This window comes from Phocoena phocoena, chromosome 10 (assembly GCF_963924675.1).
Source record: "Phocoena phocoena chromosome 10, mPhoPho1.1, whole genome shotgun sequence".
Taxonomy (NCBI): Eukaryota; Metazoa; Chordata; class Mammalia; order Artiodactyla; family Phocoenidae; genus Phocoena; species Phocoena phocoena.
The window spans coordinates 84383744-84403322 of NC_089228.1; the positions used below are offsets into that span (position 1 = coordinate 84383744).

Genomic DNA, 19579 nt, shown 5'->3' on the forward strand with positions numbered 1-19579 from the left:
AATTTTGAAGTAAAATCTGTTTTTGAATTTTACCTAACAATATATGGCTTATGTAGTACCTGTGATTCAAAGATAGTTCACAAATTTTAACTCATTTTATCTTGAAAATAAAAACTCAGGAAATGCTGATCCAGATTGGAGGCCAAAGTGGGGTCTTGAGGAATTGGGTGATATGCTCTTTATATTTTTGAATTTTCTCCAAAAAAGAATCAGAGATATTGGATGCCTGAACAGTCTTATCCCTCTTGTCCCTTCAACCTCATGTTACCTTGTTTGAGAATAAGGTTGTAGGGGTACCACCCTTTTATATCCTTGTCCTTCCAACTTTGCACACTGTAAACATTCAACAGATAGTTATAAAATAAACACAGGCATATTGTATATGTGTGTATGTGTATGTGTGTGTGCGCATGATGGTGACATGGTAGGGATTGAAACTTTGTCCAGGCAGAATATACCTTAGGGTATTTGTCACTCCTTTTAATACACATTAAAGGATAATTTTAAATGTGCTAATCTCTTGTTTCCAAAATAGGGAGGTAAATCTGGAGCAATTTTGCCTCTGCCCCTCACCGCTTTTAAACCCAAAGGGTATGTTTTTTCCTTAACTACCAAAGAGAGAAGCAAAGAGGAATAAGTTAAGTAGAAAAGAGTTAAGCCTCCGTGTGATTTGAACCAACGTTTGAATCTGAAAACACCATATGTTTCACCAGGAAGTCATCAATTGGAAATGAGATTTTCTTCATCCTAAATTATTAATCAATTCAGTTATTTAAGCCCAGAAAAATGTTTTTGTATATTTTGCCCAGCTATGTTCTCTGCCTTCCTGTTTGTATACACACTCCGCAAACAGTCCGGCTATTTCAATGACCTTAGTATTCTGTTCTGTAATTTAGGTTTGAATGTAAGCTGTTCTCATCCTTTTGACGGCAGCAAAACCAAAGGAAAACAAGAAAGTTAAGATGGAAAAGATAGGGGAAGAGTGGAAACCAGTGACAGATTCCAGCACCCGGAACTCAAACGAGAAGAGAACTGTGAAGAGGTTGTGGCCTTGGGCGAAGCCATGGGGAAGGAGAAGCAGCAGGCTTCCCCGCCGTGCTACCCACTGGGGGCTCAGTTCGAGAGAGCTTCGTTTACAGATCGGAATTCCCTTATCAAGGACAAGCCGAGCCTGTGAAAATGAAACTCAGGAGCTCAAATCCAAATATGGGGAGAGCTTGAGAGCCCCAAATTATTGGAAGGCCTTATTTCGGTTTTGACTTCCAGCCACTCTTTACACTGGTTCTCCCCAGGCTTTTGAGAATAACCTGTTTAAAATAGGGGAGGAAGAAAAGGGTTCGAAAAACACGTGATTTCCTACCACCTACCCATGAGATGTGGCTATCGATTACTAGAAAAGGGCATAAAAGGTAACACTAACCACGAAGGGATTCGAACCCTCAATCTTCTGATCCGAAGTCAGACGCCTTATCCGTTAGGCCACGTGGTCGGCGAGCATATCGTCTTGCTGTGACACTTAGGAAGTAAGTTTTCTGCCCCGTTCTGAGTCGTGAAAGTTACGTAATGACAAAAAGGCAATGGCCCCCACGCCGCCGGCGCTCTCTGTCATTGGAAAAATAGAAACTCGAGATTACGGGGGTTATCTCGGGCCAAGGAGCAGGGCCTTGTGAAGAGTAAGAATTGACAATTATTTCGGTCTTGGGTACTCCATGGAGGGAAAAGTCATTGACTGTACGACTCCCGAGCAGAAAAACTGGAGTTTATGGCACCCAAAGGATGCCAAAATATTGCATATTGCCTGCATCGAGGGATATTTTTAAATAAGAGAACTCAGAGTTTCTTCCCTATTAATATTCAGTCACGCTCGCAATTTTCAAACTCTAGGTACTTGGGATGTCTGCCTGGACGGTTGTCAGTAAGAAGGCAGTCTTACTACATAAGGCAGCATCTACACGATTGTCTTTCTTGTCACCTGGCATGGATGTCTGCAGGCCCCCAGGCATAACAATTTCCCCTTTTCCATGTTTTCTGGTATTTTCCCTGACTGTCATAACGTGACATCAAAGCACTTTTCACAGTATATTTCTATCTGTTTGAAAAGAGAATGCTTTTTTTTTTTTTTTTTTTTTTTTTTGGCGTTTCTCAGGGTTTAGGGGAGTCCAGTGCCATTACTATTATTTGAGGCTTCCATATATTAAGAAATAAGCACTACGGTAGAATTACAAAAATTTTGATTGTGACAGTTTTTACATTTAATAGATGAGTCAACACAAAAACGTGTTAAAATAAAATCATTCTATGGTCAAAATATTTATAGAATTTATAATGTATGGTAGAGGGCTTGGCCCAATGATGTGATATAAAGTTATATTTTGGATGGCTTCTTTTAAGCTTGTCAGTGAATCTCTGTGACCTCATGCACCTCGTTTGAAGATAATGTCAACATTATCAGTCTACACATTAGGCATTTCCTTAATTTTCTTAAATTCTAGACCCTGGGAGCATTGGCCTTCCTGGCTTATTTGTGGTAGGTCTTGGCTTTTCTTGACTAGTAAATTAGCAGCTTTCTGGAGTACAGAAATAGGCCCTTTCACACAGTCTTTCTTCCCTGTCCACGGAATAACGTGGCAAATAGTAGGAGCTCAATAAAAATGTGCTGAATTTCTCATATACATATGTTTTTGAATTTTGAGATTATCTTTAAGGTGGAGATTATTTAACAAAAAGATCCTTATCTCCTGAAAATATTTGAACGTGGACTTGTTTTCTCTCTTTCTCTCTTCCTGGAAGCAGGAAGATGGTGGCTAAACCATCATGGGTAGTGTTGGTGGAAGTGGTAAGAAGTGGTTGAATTCTGGATATGTTTTGAAGGATTTGCTGATTGGATTGAGGGTGTGAGAGAAATAGAGAAGTCATACATAGCTCCACGATTTTTTGCTTTAACAAGTTTCCATTTACTGAGATGGGGACCACCACAGGAGAGGAAGGAGCATTTTGGGGGTGGTGTGTGTGGGGTTAGGATAAGTTCTGTTTGGACATGTTAAGTTTGAGTTGTGCACTTAACATCCAAGTTTGGAGTGGTCAAATTAGGATTCTATATGTATACATACATAACATTGTGAATATACATGTTGAAGTGGATATATATATATATACATATATATCCAGTCTGTTGAAGACTCCATCTTTGAGAATATTATTGTCAATGAAATCCAGCCAAAATAATTTTTGACCATGACTGGTGTGTTGCTTTCCATGACTTTTCTCCTCAAGCAAGAAAGAGCATCCGTGCCATCCCTGAAGATGGAGGACAAGAAAGCCTTCTCTAGTATTTCCTTGTGTATATCTTTTTGTGTGTGTCTGCACTTTTTCCTTTGCTGTAATAAATCTTAACCTTGGGTAAATGTTGATTCATGTGACTCCTTCCAGCGAATCACCAACTACTGGGTGGTCATAGGGCTACCGGGAAACAACTTGTACTATACATACGTATTTACTTGTTTAAAAGCATTTCTACACTGTAGGCTACTTCTTAGCGCCTAGGACAGTATCTAACACATAAATATATGAATAGAAATCCTTTCTGAGAGAGAGAAAACTATAAAACAGTCCACACATATATTTAAAAAATGAGCATAGAGAATAGTTCTGTTAGAGATTGTAAAGCAAGGTAGAGGGTAGAGACACATTTACCAGTAGCCGCCGAAGTGGTTTTCTCAGGTCAAAGTACAATCACGGCCTCCCAAACTCTGCACTCTGTCCCAAACTGCTACTTATTTACTCCAAAGATTAAAACTCTAGTAGTTGCAAAGAATCTGCGCCGGGATGGCCCAGGAGATTTCTAGTCTATCAGCTTAACCACATGGCCACAATTACCTAAAAGTAGTGCTTTCCGAATTATGTTATATAAGGAAATGTAACTCAAGATCTTGGCTTCCACCCCTGCCCTCAGTTTAATTCAGCATTTTCGCAGCTTCATAGGGCAACGAGAACTGTCGTGATAAAATAGCACGGTTACTTTGGCAACCAGAAGAAATCACTTAAACGGTTTCACGTTTATTTTCAGGGAGTCATTTTAGCTCCAGAATTTAAAAAAAAAAAAAAGGGTGGGACGCCATTTTATTTTTTTTCCTTACTGTGAAACAAGGTTACACAATTTTAACTACAGAAGGAAAATAGCAGAGGATGGTTTCGATCCATCGACCTCTGGGTTATGGGCCCAGCACGCTTCCGCTGCGCCACTCTGCTCTCTCTCTGAACACGCTTCCTAATAATACTCTTAAGTCTACTCAGAGGCGACTTGGCCTCTAAATATATAAAATGTAAGAAGGCGCCTATTTATTTCAATTCCTTGGCTACAAGTTGCCAAGTCTCTGGAATAATATCGCTACCACAATCAGAGGAAACGACGAGGAGTAGAAAAGTAAACATTAACAGAGTTAAGTTACTGGGCGCAGAGGTGAGGGGTGGTTAAGATAATTAAATGAGAATTACAGGTTTTAGTAAACAGGGAAGGAAACGAAAACAAGAGGGAAAGGAACACGGGCGTCCGCGCGGCGGGCGAGAATTCTACCACAGAATCACTAACCAACCATGTATTCGCCTTTGGGAAGAAAATCCTTTTGGTCAGATTTCCCTTGGCTTCGTAATGGAGAGGGTGAAGTCCTGCAGTTTTTAAAGTCCTCCGGAGCGGGGGGTTCGGTTTGAAGGGATTTTGTTGTAGGGAGGAGTAATGCTGGAAGCACCGTAAACTTGGGGGCAAAGCGGGGCTCCGCATTCCAGCGACGGTTGCAGCAGTTCCAGTCGTGTGGGCCAAGGCTCCTGAGCAACCGTTCCAAAGCATCCCAAACAGCAAAAGATAATTAGTAAAAAAAAAGTTAACATTTTTAGTCTGACGCAGCTGTTAAATAGGTCCTAGAAGTCCCACTTAGGGCCGGAAGACCTGCTGTAGACTCCTTCGTGAAGGACACATTCGGCGGGCGGGGACTAAGTCATCATGACGTCATCGAGACTGGGCCGCGAGGAGAGGGGCCGGCGGGCTAAAGGGAAGTGCGGGCGACCGCGCTTTCAGTCTTCAATTCGGTCCGAAACCCGTTCATATAAGGGAATTGCCTCGGGGTTTACTCTGCTGTTTTGAAAATTGTCAGAGCAGTATTACCATGTCTGGACGAGGCAAAGGTGGTAAGGGATTAGGGAAGGGGGGCGCTAAGCGGCATCGTAAGGTTTTGCGCGACAACATCCAGGGTATCACCAAGCCCGCCATCCGGCGTCTGGCCCGGCGAGGTGGGGTCAAGCGCATATCTGGTCTGATTTATGAAGAGACCCGTGGGGTACTGAAGGTGTTCTTAGAGAATGTGATCCGAGACGCGGTCACTTACACGGAGCACGCCAAGCGGAAGACCGTCACCGCCATGGACGTAGTGTACGCCCTCAAACGCCAGGGCCGCACCCTCTACGGCTTCGGCGGTTAGGTCCCCCGTTTTCAGCGATTTAACATCTTTTACTACCAAAGGCCCTTTTCAGGGCCGCCCAAATGTTTCGGTGAAAGAGCTAGCACTTTTTGCTGTTCTTTTTCCTTGCTTTTTATGAGGTGTACTTCATTTACTTTTAATTAGTCAAAAGCTATTTTTCGTGCTTTTTAATTTCTAGTTCACATTTTAGGAGGGCAGAAGTTGGCTGATTTGTGTATGTTTCTGCTTTGTGGAAGTGGTTTCGGGTATAAGTTTGAGCATTTTAACGTTTCGAGGGGCAGTGAAGAAACTCGCAGAGCACTGTTTTCCCTAGGAAGATTCCGCTTAAGTTCCGGTGTATTTCAAGTTTGGAATCGTGTATGCATAGTGCTTGAATACTGGAGAGAAGTCGGCTTACACTGCCCCCGATGTAGTAATGCGAGGCTCCCTTCCCCCGCCTGTGGTCCGTGCTCAAAATGGCGGCGAGGACGAGGAACAAAGAAAGCCCGCGCCCGTGGCGGGAAGCGGGGCCCGGAACAAAGGCGAATTTACGAGTGGGGCGGGTCGTCCCCTGCGCGGGGGCGCGCTCCTGAGCTCTGCTGGAGTGTGGTCTTGCTGCTGGGCTCTGCAAACTTAAAACCCTTGTACCAGTGCTTTGGGGGTAAAATTAAAATGCACAGGCGGGGAGAGCTAGCACGTGTTGCTAGTCATAGAGAACACTGTATTCTGACTTTCTGTTAAAATTTTAAAAAGCCGATAGGAAGTATGTTACTTAATGAACAACATAAATGTCACCAAGCTTTACAGTTAAGTAGACATGATTTTAAAAAAATGCTACACAGGCATCAGTATATTTTACCTCAAATTAAGTACGCACTATTTTATTTTTTTAAAAAGCTCCCATATAATCACTGCCAAACTAAAACCAGATTCCCTAATATCTAATACTGGGTTCACAGTAACAAATCCCAGTTATGCTCCAAAATGTCTTAGAGATCTGGTTTGCTTAGGAGGATCCAATCACGCCTTTTCAGTCTCAGGTTTCTGTCTTTTTTTGGTCTCAGGTCTTTTAATCTACAAGTTTTCTTCTCTCCTCCTTGATCTCATTTAGTTTTTTGATATTGATTTGCTGTAGACCTGGCCTATAGGATGTCTTGCTTTGGCTTGTTTCCTGATGGGGTTATTTTCCTTGACTTCTGTACCCTGAATGCCCTACAAGTGATTTTCCCTAGACTTGATTGAAATTACGTTAATTTTCTTGTCAAGGAACAGTTACAGATGATTGTATGTAAATACTATTGTACATCAGAGGCACTTGATGTCGGGGTTATCCAGATTCGATATGATAGATCAATTACTGGTTTAGGGTGATTAGTGTCTTTGTAAAAACAGATTTTTCCTCCTTGTGGCCTGCAAGTAATTTGTAGGGTGATACTTTGCGAGCCAGAAATCAATGCAGTCATTTGGAATCTCATCTGTTTTAAAGATACGGGCTCTGGTGCTTAAATATGAAAAGGATCAGATGTTATTTGAGCTAAGGCACTGGTTTGAGGAAACAAATTCATATGACGATGTTAATTTAATAAACAAACAAAATTGAGCACATGGCATATACCAGGCACTGTCTGATGCTATGGAATTATAGCAGTGAACAACTGTGAACAAAACAATATATCTATATTCATGGAGCTTATATTTTGTTGGAGGGGGCACAAACAAAACAGGTAAAACAGTATGTAAGATGGTGCTATGAGGACCACTGAAGCTGGGAAAAGCATTAAAGTGTGGAGGAAGGAGGTGACATTTTAAATGATATGGTCATAGACGGTTTTATTCATAAGTGATGCTTGAGGGCAAAAAGATTGAGAAAGTGAAGCTCCAAATGGAAGGAAGACCAAGAAGGAAAGTCTGGATGCAGAAAGGAAGTATTGTGGTTGGGTGGAGGGAGGTGAGTAGTTCTTATATGGCCTTCCTTATAACCCAACACCTTATTAAAAGAGGTACCTCTAATCCTAGTGAGGCATGAGAAAGTCCTTGGAAAGTAAGGCACATGTTGCATGAATTGGCCGTCAAAGGCAGGGAAGACTTACAGTCACAGGCACTAGGTTGTCCTCAGAACAGTTCAGGGGAACGAACTGGTTTCAAAGAGGGGCTTGGACTGTTAGAAGTGGTTTGGATTGTTCTCACTGCCAGACAAGGAATCCTAATTGGTGTTAAATGCTAGTAGGCTTTCCGGCCTACTGCCTTGTTTATGGCTTCAAGATTCTGAGACTCCAAAGTGGGCAGGACTAAGAGCAGCTTCCCAGCACTTCAACCAGAGGCTTTAGCCGACAGCTAATACTTTAGAAGACCTTCTCTGTGCAGTCACCACCCTGAGTACTTTACTTGTGCTTTTTTATTGATCACCCCAGCAGTGCCACACAGTAGTTGCTAATTATTATTCCCATTTTAGAAAGAAATGCTCACAGAGGGTTTAAGTAAGATGCTCAAATTTAACATTCAAAGAGGCAGTCGGGACTATATCATATGCTGGGGGATTTCCCCTTAAACCATGCTTATCCATTTCTCAAATATACTTATTTGTTTTCAAGAATACATTATTTTAAAATGTACTTAAAATTAACTTCGGAAAGCAAGAAATGAATGCCTTAATTATATGTGGAGTTTAGGGAATTTTCTTCACAAGCACCATTCAAAATATAGTAACTTATTTCATGTTCACAAAACTCACTGTGTAGATGTAGGGAAGAAATTTTTTTTTCTTCTTCCCTTCTAGATTCTTTGGCTGGCTTAATAACTGATAGAAGACAGATTGACAGAAGAAAAACCAAACGTAACAACGATGTATCTCCTGTATACATTGGAGAGCCCCAGTAAAACAAAATCTACAAAATGGCTGCGGCTACCACCTTAAATACCATCTTCAGCTAAAAACTAAAAACAATGGGGATGGGCAACCAGGTGAAAGCACAGGAAACAAGGGTAACGTTGTTATGCAGATGTAGGTTGTGGGCTTTTCCATAGATAACTAGATTTGGCCATCTTCCTCTTCCTGGTAGAGTAAGAGACACCCATACAAAAGAGGTATTTCTCTTACAAAGGCAAACGTCTCTTACCAAAGAGTAACTTTCCAAAGCTTTCAGATCTTTTTCTCTTTCCTAGGTCATACATAAATATAATTTTGAAGTCTGGAGTTACAGACCCTTAAGAGACAATGTGGGTGGCTCTTAAAAGAGCCTTGAGTTACTGGAGAGGGAGCGAGCTTATTTGGAGCTGGTGTACTTGGTAACAGCCTTGGTGCCCTCGGACACGGCATGCTTGGCCAACTCCCCGGGCAACAAAAGGCGCACGGCCGTCTGGATCTCCCTGGACGTGATGGTTGAGCGTTTGTTGTAATGCGCCAGACGCGACGCCTCGCCCGCGATGCGCTCGAAGATGTCGTTGACAAATGAATTCATGATACCCATGGCTTTAGAGGAAATACCGGTATCCGGGTGAACCTGCTTCAACACCTTGTACACATACACGGAGTAGCTCTCCTTGCGACTGCGCTTGCGCTTCTTGCCGTCCTTTTTCTGGGCCTTGGCCACCGCCTTTTTGGAGCCCTTCTTCGGAGCAGAAGCAGACTTAGCTGGCTCAGGCATCGCAAGATCCACAAAACCACCAGGTAGCGAACGTGAAACAAATACGCCCACGAGCAACCGGCCTCAGTATTTGTTTGGTCTGTATGCAAATTAGAGATGGCAGAATTACGATTTGTGATTGGTCCTTTCAGCATCCTAATCTCTGATAGGCTCTTTATTACAAAGTCTCATTGGCTCTTCCCTTAGCTCAACCTTACATAATTTGACCTTTCAATTACAAACTCTCTATGTAAATTAGTAACGTTGTTGTTTTAGAACTAGCTTTTGATTGGCTAAGGTTTGTGTTCGGCCAATCGCACAGGCTGTTTTACCAAACCGCCGCAGAGTATAATAGTCTAGTTTCTTGTGTTCGGAGGGTCATTTTCTTTGGTTTTTGTTTGATTTTAGTGTTTCGTCATGTCTGGCCGGGGGAAACAGGGCGGTAAGGTACGTGCCAAGGCTAAGACCCGCTCTTCGCGCGCCGGGCTCCAGTTCCCCGTGGGACGTGTGCACCGCCTGCTCCGCAAGGGCAACTACGCCGAGCGGGTCGGGGCCGGCGCTCCGGTGTACCTGGCGGCAGTGCTGGAGTACCTGACGGCCGAGATCCTGGAGTTGGCGGGCAACGCGGCCCGCGACAATAAGAAGACGCGTATCATCCCGCGTCACCTGCAGTTGGCCATCCGCAACGACGAGGAGCTCAACAAGCTGCTGGGCAAAGTCACCATCGCTCAGGGCGGCGTCCTGCCCAATATCCAGGCTGTACTGCTGCCCAAGAAGACCGAGAGCCACCACAAGGCCAAGGGCAAGTGAACCAATCCCAATATCAGTGCGTGTCTATAACTTTTTACCCAAAGGCTCTTTTCAGAGCCGTCCACATTTTCACACTTAAAAAAGCTTGTAACTAAACCTGGGCTGGGTCTATGAAGCTTACGCGCGGTTAAAGCCTCTGGATAATCGCCACAGTTTATTATCGCAAGTTATGTTCGCTATCTAACGGGACTGATTGAAATGTGACTCAGGGAAACAACTTTTACAAAAAAGTGGTTAGTACCGTAAGCAAGGGCTTTAAGTAGTGGTGAAGAAGCAAATTTTGGTAACGTTTTAAAAACCTGGGGTAGTTTGGTTATTTAGCGAGAAGGGAAACATTTCTATCCTGCCGAGAAGGCAGGCTGGGGGTGGTAGGTTAGAATTGTCACTAAGACGTTTGAAACAGCCAAACGAAAGCACGGCTGGCAGATCAGATCAGCGCGGGCTTTTCAAGTTCTGAACTTGTTGCCGAAACTCGGCCTCCGTTCACCCGTGCCGAATAGTAAGCGGCGACAATGTTTTGGGGAAGTAGAAAAGAGTAGCTTTCATTGCTTTGCCAGGCAATGGAGACCACAGCAGACTAGTGCCCTTAAGACTGTGCTCTCCCTTGAGAGAGTAGGAAGTTATCTTATACAGTCTAGGAGTGGAAAATAGGGTCGCAGGTAAGAATGCAATTTTGCGTTCTTTTTTACTTCAGGAAAATTTCAAAATCAAAGATGGCGTCCGGCGGTCCTGGGACTGGCTCTGGTGGTGCTTGAGGTTATCGCACCGTGATCTCCTTTCTGGAATGAAAAATGTTCACAGAGGAAGGGAGTGTTTTCTTGGAGAAATAAACACCAGGTGCATAGTACAATTCTAACTAGAAAATAATCAGTTTCAAAGTGAAATTAAGCAAGAAAGAAAGATCTCTGAGACACTGGCTGACTGGGCTAAAAGAAGAGTTAAACATGATGGCGGCTACCTTAACTAATTTCTGCTGGAACAAACTGAAGCAAAATCCCATTTGGCCACCATAGGAAAGTCAATCATTTGTTGCGCACTGTTTGCTGGTCGTCCCCGGCCCGTCGCTTTCCCCGTGGTTTCCCAGTAGAGATAGGAAGTGGCAGCCCAGGGGAATCTAAGTTCAGTTCAGAAAAAGTAACCACGGAAGAAAAAGAATACAAGTAAATCTGTTCTTAAAGCGTAGTCCTCGGAATTCTAGGCCCCATTACATAGATTTGAATCAGAATTGGCATCGTCCACGATCCCCAAGTGGTTCCTTACTTATAATGTGAGATGCGCTGAACTAGAACATTAGAAAATTAGTTCCTTTGGGTCGCAGAGTATAACAAAAAGAGGGATCGAAATGTGGAGTATTTCATCCAATCAGAGTCTCTAGTTCTTCACCAATCACTGCGTTGACTCTTCAGCCAATGGTTTTGTTTCGCGGGCCTTTTGAAATAGCGCAAGGCCAATCGGAACGTTTCTGAGTGTATATAAAGGGGACCTCTTCCTACTTATTTGCCTATTTGGTTTATTTTTGTCTGGTTTCTTGCGATGGCTCGAACTAAACAAACTGCGCGGAAGTCCACTGGCGGAAAGGCGCCTCGCAAGCAGCTGGCCACCAAGGCGGCTCGCAAGAGCGCGCCGGCCACGGGCGGCGTGAAGAAGCCGCACCGCTACCGGCCCGGCACGGTGGCCCTGCGCGAGATCCGCCGCTACCAGAAGTCCACGGAACTGCTGATCCGCAAGCTGCCGTTCCAGCGCCTGGTGCGCGAGATCGCGCAGGACTTCAAGACCGACCTGCGCTTCCAGAGTTCGGCCGTGATGGCGCTGCAGGAGGCGTGCGAGGCCTACCTGGTGGGGCTCTTCGAGGACACCAACCTGTGTGCCATCCACGCCAAGCGCGTCACCATCATGCCCAAGGACATCCAGCTTGCCCGCCGTATACGCGGGGAGAGGGCGTAAAGCTTCCTCAGCTGTCTCAATCCAACTAAAAAGGCTCTTCTAAGAGCCACCCACGTTTTCTTTAAAGTAGCTGTCATTTAGTCTGTTCTGTTTCGGAGAGTTTTGGTTTGGGGTGTTAAGGTGGAAATTTCCTCATGAGTTACTGGGTAAACTTGTTTTGGGAGTGTCGTGTAACTTTACAAGTGTCTTTACTATTTCAGTTAATTAAGTTCTGGCAGCTTTGCATACCTTCAATTCGTAGGTTATGTGCAAAATTTCCTCAATGCTGTCTCGTGGGAAATGTAATATAAACATGCAGGTGGAGTGGGGGATTGGTAGGTTTGGCAATAGAATAAGCCGTGTTTTAGGTAGTTTGGAAGGGGCAGTAATCGGTGTGATGTGAAGGTCGGGTTATTGGAGTACGTGGATTATGTATGGAAGGTGAGCTGCTTTACCCACAAAAGGTTGAATTTGGGTGAAGGTGGGTGTGGATTTGCTGCTTACCCATTCTAAAACTGTGTTCCCACATGTTTGGGCATTGACAATTGAGAAGCTAGAGCGTTTGTGGTTGCTTTCTAATGTCTCTGAGACCTCAATTTGCTCAGTTCCAATCTCTGCCAAGTTAAAGGTGAAACAGTTTTGGCTTTCCCGTGAAATGTTTGACCTTTTACACAGAGAACAGTGAGGGCGTTATTTTGCTGATAGTAGACTTCTATAAAAAAAAAATTAGACCTCTCAGTCAAGATTTCTAATAAACTTATTGGTAGCAGAACCCAAGACAGAGAACCCTGCTGGCTTCTACAGTTTCACTACTAAAAGTGTGGTCCACCACCAGCAGCATGTACATCACTTGGGAATTTGCTAGAAACGTAGATATTCAGACCCAACCCAGGTCTACTGAGTCAGAATCTACGTTGTACCCAGTTCACCCCAGGTGATTCTTAAGAACGCTAGATTAAGAAGTCTATTTTTTTAAATGGTGTTTTTGGTCTCATCAAGAAAAGCAGCCTGTCTGAACTCTTACCAGGAGAAAGCATTTGCAAACTACACTTATTTATGTAATAGAATGAAATTTCTGTCAAGCAGTTGCACGTAACAAGGTGCCTCCAGAGTCTGATTTCATTATGGATCAGTGGTCTCAGTGGTGACTGCACATTACACATTGGAGCTTTTATTAAAATATTTTTGCTTGGGGTCCAATCAGTATGACTATAATTGTATGAGGTGGGCCCAGGCAACAGTAATTATTAAAACTCAGGTGCTTCCAATAGGTAGCTAGGGCCAGGACTAAATATTGAATAAATTCCAATCTTGTGGTTAGCTCCTGTTGGACTCCAGGCTTAGCAAGGAGTTACCTAACTGAATCAGGCTTTCCTTGTAGTTCCAAAGGAGGACTTTCTGGCTTGCTCGATGACAGTTTATCTCACTGCAATGAATCAAATAGTATTTGGCTTTTATAGCAGTTTCTGAGGACAGGGCTAATGTGAGTCTATATCGAGAAATGTAGCTGCTTTCAGTGGTTGACATGACTAGGTTTTCAGGGATGCTACAAGGAGGAACATCCTGGAGAGTGGATACCTCTGTCTTCACATTGTGCTTTCCTGTACAGATTAGCACAAGGTCTTGTTTGGTCTTTCAGGTGGCCTTTCTCCATAGCCTTTAAAAAAAAAAAAATTACTTAGGAATTTATCTCCCCACCTCCCACCCTGGATATTGTTTCATTTTTTAAAACTTAAAAAATATTTTTTTTTATTATGCAACATTTGAGAATATATGGAAGTAGAGATAATAGTTTAACAGACCCTACGTACTCCTCACCCAGCCTCAACATCAACACTGGCCAAATTTATACCTCTTCTACCTTGATTATTGTCAAGCAAATCATATCATTTCCTCTCTCAACATTTTAATATACATCTACTTTAATACCTAATTGTGATGCCATGATTACTCCCCCAACAAACAACATTTAACATTGATGACTTTTTAAATTTATTTATTCCACATACATTTGTTGAGTTTACAATGTGCCAGATGCTGTTCTGTGCACTGGGAATATACTTGGAGAACAAAACAGACGAGATTCTTTGCTCTCATGGAATTTACATTTGACCCTGGGATAGACAATAAATCAGCATCATATGTAATATGTTAGATGGCGAGAAGAACAATAAAGCAAGAATAAGGATTGTCATGGGGAGTTGAAATTTAGATAAGGTGACCAATGAAGACGGCAGTATGGAGGTAGTTATTTCAGCAAAGAGTTGTGAGGAAGAAGTTGAGGAAAGAGAAAATGGGAGCCTTCCCTGGTGAGTGCCGCAGTGGTTAAGAATCCGCCTGCCAATGCAGGGAATGCGGGTTCGAGCCCTGGTCCGGGAAAATCCCACCTGCTGCGGAGCAAGTAAACCTGTGTGCCACTACTACTGAGCCTGCGCTCTTGAGTCCGCGTGCTGCAACTACTGAGCCTGCGTGTCACAACTATTGAAGCCCGCACGCCTAGAGCCCGTGCTCCGCAACAAGAGAAGCCACCGCAATGAGAAGCCCACACACGGCAACAAAAAAAGTAGCCCCTGCTCGCCGCCGCTAGAGAAAGCCCGCATGCAGCAACAAAGACCCAACGCAGCCAAAAATCAATCAATCAATAAATTATAAAAAAAAAAAGAGGAAGAGGAGGAGGAATGTTGAGATGCCAGGGGGGGCTATGTGGAGTGGAGTGGGCTGGGCGCTGTAGGAGGAAATAATGGCAGAGAAATGAAAGGAAACCAGATCATGCAGGGGCTTGTAAGTCACGGTAAGGAATTAGGCTTTTGCTCTGAGTGAGATGGAAGGTCTTGAGAGGAGTTGCACATAGGAGTTTTTGTGTCCCTCTCTCTCATTTAATCAGGTTCTGCTTTGTTTTCAGGTGGTCTCAGTTGTGCTCCAGCACAAAAATCAAGGCCCATTTTTCTTTATTTTGTGCTATTCAAACCTTGAAACCTTGAAAATAGAAGCTGACCCGGAGGATTTATAGTTAGGGAGAAAAGAGAAAATCATTTATAAAATATAAACATTTGGGATTAAAGGTGACTCATAGCATAGTACTTCCATTTACTAGTTTTATGGACACAGGCAAATTGTTTACCCTCAGGTAACAAACGATTTATTTGAATTGAAAATCAAATGTCTTCAGGAACCAGGCAAGGGGTTTTTGTATCAGGAACAGTGGTGAGCTATCCAGCTTTCTATCACTGGGTCAGTCAGTAGTGACCTTCTGGCTGAATACAAGCCCCCTGTGTTGCAAGGTCCATGTAGCACTCTTGGTCTTTATTATGTCATTTGCCAAGTAGAGATGTTAACAATACCGGCCTTGGGAACTGTCCAGATTCATGATTTTATCAATTCAAAGTCTGTAATTTAGTGCCTATATGGATTATTTAATTTAATCCTCACAATAACTCTGTGGGTTGGGGGGGCCATTATCAGCTCAAATATGATGACGAAGAAATGGAAGCATAGTGAGGGGAACTACCTCTCACAGGGGTTCATTTGGATAAAACTGTCATGGACTTTATCTCCATCACTAGAGAATGGATGGACATTTTGTGTTATGTGCATATGTCCATTTTACTTCATCCATCCATCCACTCATCAAAAACTTTTTGAGTGCTTACTATGTGCTCAACAATGTTGTAGGTGTTGGAAAGAGCAAGGCGTAACATGGCAAAGATCCTACTGTGCGGAGCTCACCGACGATTATTGTGGGAGGCAGAAAATAAACAAAGATAAACAGTCTTTTGGTAGGTAAAGAGGATTAAGAAAACACAAAGAAAACGGGCCAAGGGGATTAAGGACTGCCACAGAGTGGGAGATGGGTGGTGGATAGTCGTCATTTTAAATAAGGTGGGTGGGGAAAATTTCACAACTGAGATGAGACATGAAAGCCAGTGTCATGAAGCTTGGAAGGGAGAGGGGTCTTCATACATCTGTAAGATCATTCCACAGAGAAGAAACCGTGATTGCGAAGGTCCTATGTTGGGAGCATCACTTGGAATGATGGTCGCAGGTCTGATAACCAACTAGATAGAACCAGGTTCCTCTTCTGTTTTCTCAAACTGGAGTTTCAAGTCTCAAGCTCAGCAGCGATTTTACACATTTTTTTTTCCCCCAAAAGTATTGTTCTAGTTTCCTGAGCACACCCAATTCAGATGGTAAACTGAGGCCGGGACAGGAAGAGATGAGTACTAATCCCAGGGGGGACTGCCAGCCTGATTCAAGGATACCAGTCATTAAGGAAAGACCATTAATTATTTGATAATTTATTTAAAATAAAAAGTAAGATATTTTGAGGTTCCAAATAATCACCATCATCGTTTTACTTTTCAGAAAAAAGAGAATCCAAATGTAATATTTCTAAAAAGGCTTTATACACTCTAACAAGTAAATTTTCTGAGATTACATTGGATAATTATGGATAAGTCCCCAAATATAAATAAAACTGCTCATCTGTTGGCTCATGGCTAATAGAACTCTATATTAAAACCTTCAAAATGGTGATGATTTGATGGCCAAACCCATGATTTTAAAAATAAAACAAAATTAAAATACATTTATTTATTTATGATAAAGGTGTTACATGTTCTCAGCTGCAGGTCGTGAGCTATAGCTTTGTCTTGGCACAGAACTAAGAGATCACATCTCTTCTGAACCCTTCCTATTGGGAGACACTGCAGTCCAAATGCAGGGATTTTCATTACGGAGTGTAAACTATTAATTACTTTCATTTTTAATAAGTAGTGTTCAAGGAAAGAATGGAAAACTGGTGTCCTTCAGGTTTTGCCAGATAACTGAAACTGTCGGGGAGGAAGAAAATGTCCTCTATCCTTTGCCAACTAAAGAATGTAGCTAGCTATCTGGTTCTACAAGGTTTGAGATCCAGCAAGTAACAGAACTTCCTTTTAGAAAATAGAGATTGGGACCCTGTCTTGGTGGAGGGTATATTAAGATAAACCCCCAAACCTTGTGGACAAGGAATGTCACCTGCCATATCAATAAACTAAGGATGTGGCGGCCATCAAGCCATCAGCTCCCGCAACCGCCCCTGCCTGTGCACCCTGAGGGGATTCAGGATGGAGAAAAACAGGATACTGGCCCTAGATAGTTAAGCTACATATATATCAAAAGAATGATTTCAATGAGTCCAGACTCTTGCATCTTCCCAGATATAGAAAAGGGCTAGCTTCATTAACTTGAGATGGCTGTTTTCTTTAACAGTAATCTTTTGACTTTCCAACTACGTGCTTTTTTGTGTTGTTGTTTTTTTTTGTTTTTTTTCCAAAAACTCCTATATATCCTGGATCCTCCTTTACCTCTTCAGGACCAGTCCCTCAGAGCTATCTGAGAGGCTGTCTCCTGGGCTTAAGTCCTCCATATACCTGCTGAATATAACATAATTTTCAACTTTTAGGTTATTATTATTTTTTCAGTTGACAACCTTACGGCTTATTGCAAGTTTATTCTCTGCTTTTATGAGGTCCAAAAAGGGTGTTCTAGATCAGCAAGTAGCTCTTTCTTCCAAGCAGTGGTTCTGGAGCCCATGTGCCCTTTTATCTCTGTGTCTCAATCATCCTAAACACATTGCTTTCCCATGTTAAAAAATAAAATTCAATGGAGTAAATTTTAAAGAGCTTATTGGCTTTATTCAGTGATTCATGAATCAGGCAGCATCCAGTCTAGCAGATAGAAGAGAGCTGTGAGGAGCTGTACAAAATAAAAGATTTTTCTAGGCAGAAGGGAGCAGGAACAGGGAAGTTACACTAGGAAAAAAAGTGGGTAGCTTATTGCAAGGTTGCTTTCCTTTAGGGGTTGGCAGGGGTCTGTCCGGCTGATTACCTGACTGGTGCTGAGCAGGCAATTCCTGTTTGACTAGTTTAAGATTTCATTTCTGGGGAAGCCAAAACTGTAATTAAGTCTTGGTCTGATGACATAACTCTATTTTGGGCCTCTTTTGTTTCTAAAACACTTTTGTCTTGGGAGGGGAAAGAGCTTGGAAAGTCTTCGTGGGAGGTTATTACGCCCCAGACCTGAAAATGTCAAACTTTACTTTTATTTACATTCCATTGTTAAGAACTCAGCTATGTGGGCTAAGAAGGCCACACCCAACTACAAGGGAAGTTGGGAAACAAGGTCTCTGAGGGCTCAGGAAGGAGAGGTTAACAGCCAGTGTGCCTCTGCCTCTGAAGGTTTATAGAGTGTATCTGTGCAGAACTGGGGCCCTGAAGTTAGTATCATGTATGTGTCACCTCAGATATCCACACTTGCTCTAATTCTCTTTCCAGAAAACCTGTGTATCTTCTAAAATCACTATGCACAAGTCCTCTGTTTTTTCCTGATAGTGGTAGACAGAGCATTGAAACAACAGAGTTCTGGGGTAGTCCCAACACTAAATATGCTTGAGCAAATCACCTATAAGAGTTACTGTATTATCTCTACAGATGGGGAAGCATGCTGAGTGATTCTGCATAATGCCCAAGGTCACCTGGCTAGTAAATGGTGAAAACAAATTTCGGCCCAGGTAGTGAACCTCAAAGCCCTTCAATTTTAAGCATATTTCATTACTGTCCTATATTTGTATACATTATTATGTGCTCTATAGGACAATGTTATATGTCCTAGGTAACAGGGACCATATCTTATTACGAATGACAACTAGAATGACAAGTGAGAAATTACCTTAATGCAGTGGTAGCCTCCCAATACACTACCAGGCAGGCCATTTCCAAGGTCATAGAACATAAAGTCTCACAGACCAATTTAAGTTACCTGATTAATTTTATTGAATCAATTTTAAATATATGGCAAGAAACAAGGGAAAAGATACTGGACAAATGAACACATTTCAGATAGGTTGCAAAAAGATCAGTTGAATCCTTGGTTTCACTTTTCATGTGAAACCTCCCTTTCCTCCTCTTCTCCCCCTTCTCCTCCCCCTCCCTCTCTCCTATCTCTCTCTGACCCTCCCCTCTCCCTCTCTCTCCTCTCCCTGCCTTCCTTTGAATTTCTTCTCTGCTGAGAACTAGGTTGGACTTTGAGCAAAGGGGTCCAGCAGGTGGAAGCGATTTGGAGCCAACACATGCTTGCTCTGTTGGAGAGATGCAGGGCTGAGTATACAGCCTCCCATCTAGGGAGGTCACCAGTGACATACCAAGCAAACATGTCTTTTATGTGCATGTTGTCTGTAGAGGGCAAATGGTACCAAAATGGGAGTCACCAATGGGTGGTCAGTTTAAGAACTCATAAATATTGTGTAACTCATAAATACTTAGTGTCTTACAAATATTTGGCACTTCTTGGTTCTTTCATCACTTTATATCTCCATGTAGCACACACAGGCTCTACTTTCTCTCTGTCTAACATCTCACGAGGTACTAACTTAATGATTTACAGTAAATACAGCTTCTGAATTTTGTATCTCATAAATGCCTTGCTTACCTACCCAATATTTCTCACATGTTTCCTACTTATGAATTACCTACTTAATATTTATGAATTTCATCCATCCAGTTTGTTCTTGGTAGGCTCTCCATAGTAGAATTGAATAGTAGAATATATTTGAGAATATTCTCAAATAATAGAGAGAACATACCTTATACATAGAAAGGGATGAGTTCCCTAAGGAGAGTGGAGCGCCCATTCCAGGCCTCAGCTACATAGAGAGAAAAAGACTAATTTTGCTTAACCACTGACTATTTTAGGCTGTCTGTCACTTCTAGGGGTATCTAATACTAAGTCATACAG

The 19579-nt window shown here is 42.6% G+C and overlaps 4 protein-coding genes and 2 non-coding genes across 6 annotated transcripts; 3 read left to right on the forward strand and 3 right to left on the reverse strand.

The window, feature by feature from the left end:
- Positions 1-1416: 1416 nt before the first annotated feature.
- TRNAR-UCG (transfer RNA arginine (anticodon UCG)) lies at positions 1417-1489 on the reverse strand. Its single transcript has one exon. It is a non-coding gene; the product is annotated as a tRNA-Arg (tRNA).
- A 2687-nt stretch (positions 1490-4176) lies between these two features.
- On the reverse strand, positions 4177-4248 carry TRNAM-CAU (transfer RNA methionine (anticodon CAU)). Its single transcript has one exon. It is a non-coding gene; the product is annotated as a tRNA-Met (tRNA).
- A 911-nt stretch (positions 4249-5159) lies between these two features.
- Positions 5160-5471, forward strand: LOC136129346 (histone H4). Its single transcript, XM_065885570.1, has one exon. The coding sequence runs from the start codon at positions 5160-5162 to the stop codon at positions 5469-5471; it is 312 nt and encodes a 103-aa protein (XP_065741642.1).
- A 3242-nt stretch (positions 5472-8713) lies between these two features.
- LOC136128811 (histone H2B type 1-C/E/F/G/I-like) lies at positions 8714-9094 on the reverse strand. Its single transcript, XM_065884734.1, has one exon. It carries the CDS (start codon positions 9092-9094, stop codon positions 8714-8716), a length of 381 nt encoding a protein of 126 aa, XP_065740806.1.
- Positions 9095-9490: 396 nt separating this feature from the next.
- On the forward strand, positions 9491-9883 carry LOC136128972 (histone H2A type 1-like). The gene has a single exon (XM_065885038.1). It carries the CDS (start codon positions 9491-9493, stop codon positions 9881-9883), a length of 393 nt encoding a protein of 130 aa, XP_065741110.1.
- A 1533-nt stretch (positions 9884-11416) lies between these two features.
- Positions 11417-11827, forward strand: LOC136129137 (histone H3.1). Its single transcript, XM_065885249.1, has one exon. The coding sequence runs from the start codon at positions 11417-11419 to the stop codon at positions 11825-11827; it is 411 nt and encodes a 136-aa protein (XP_065741321.1).
- The last annotated feature ends 7752 nt before the right edge of the window (positions 11828-19579 follow it).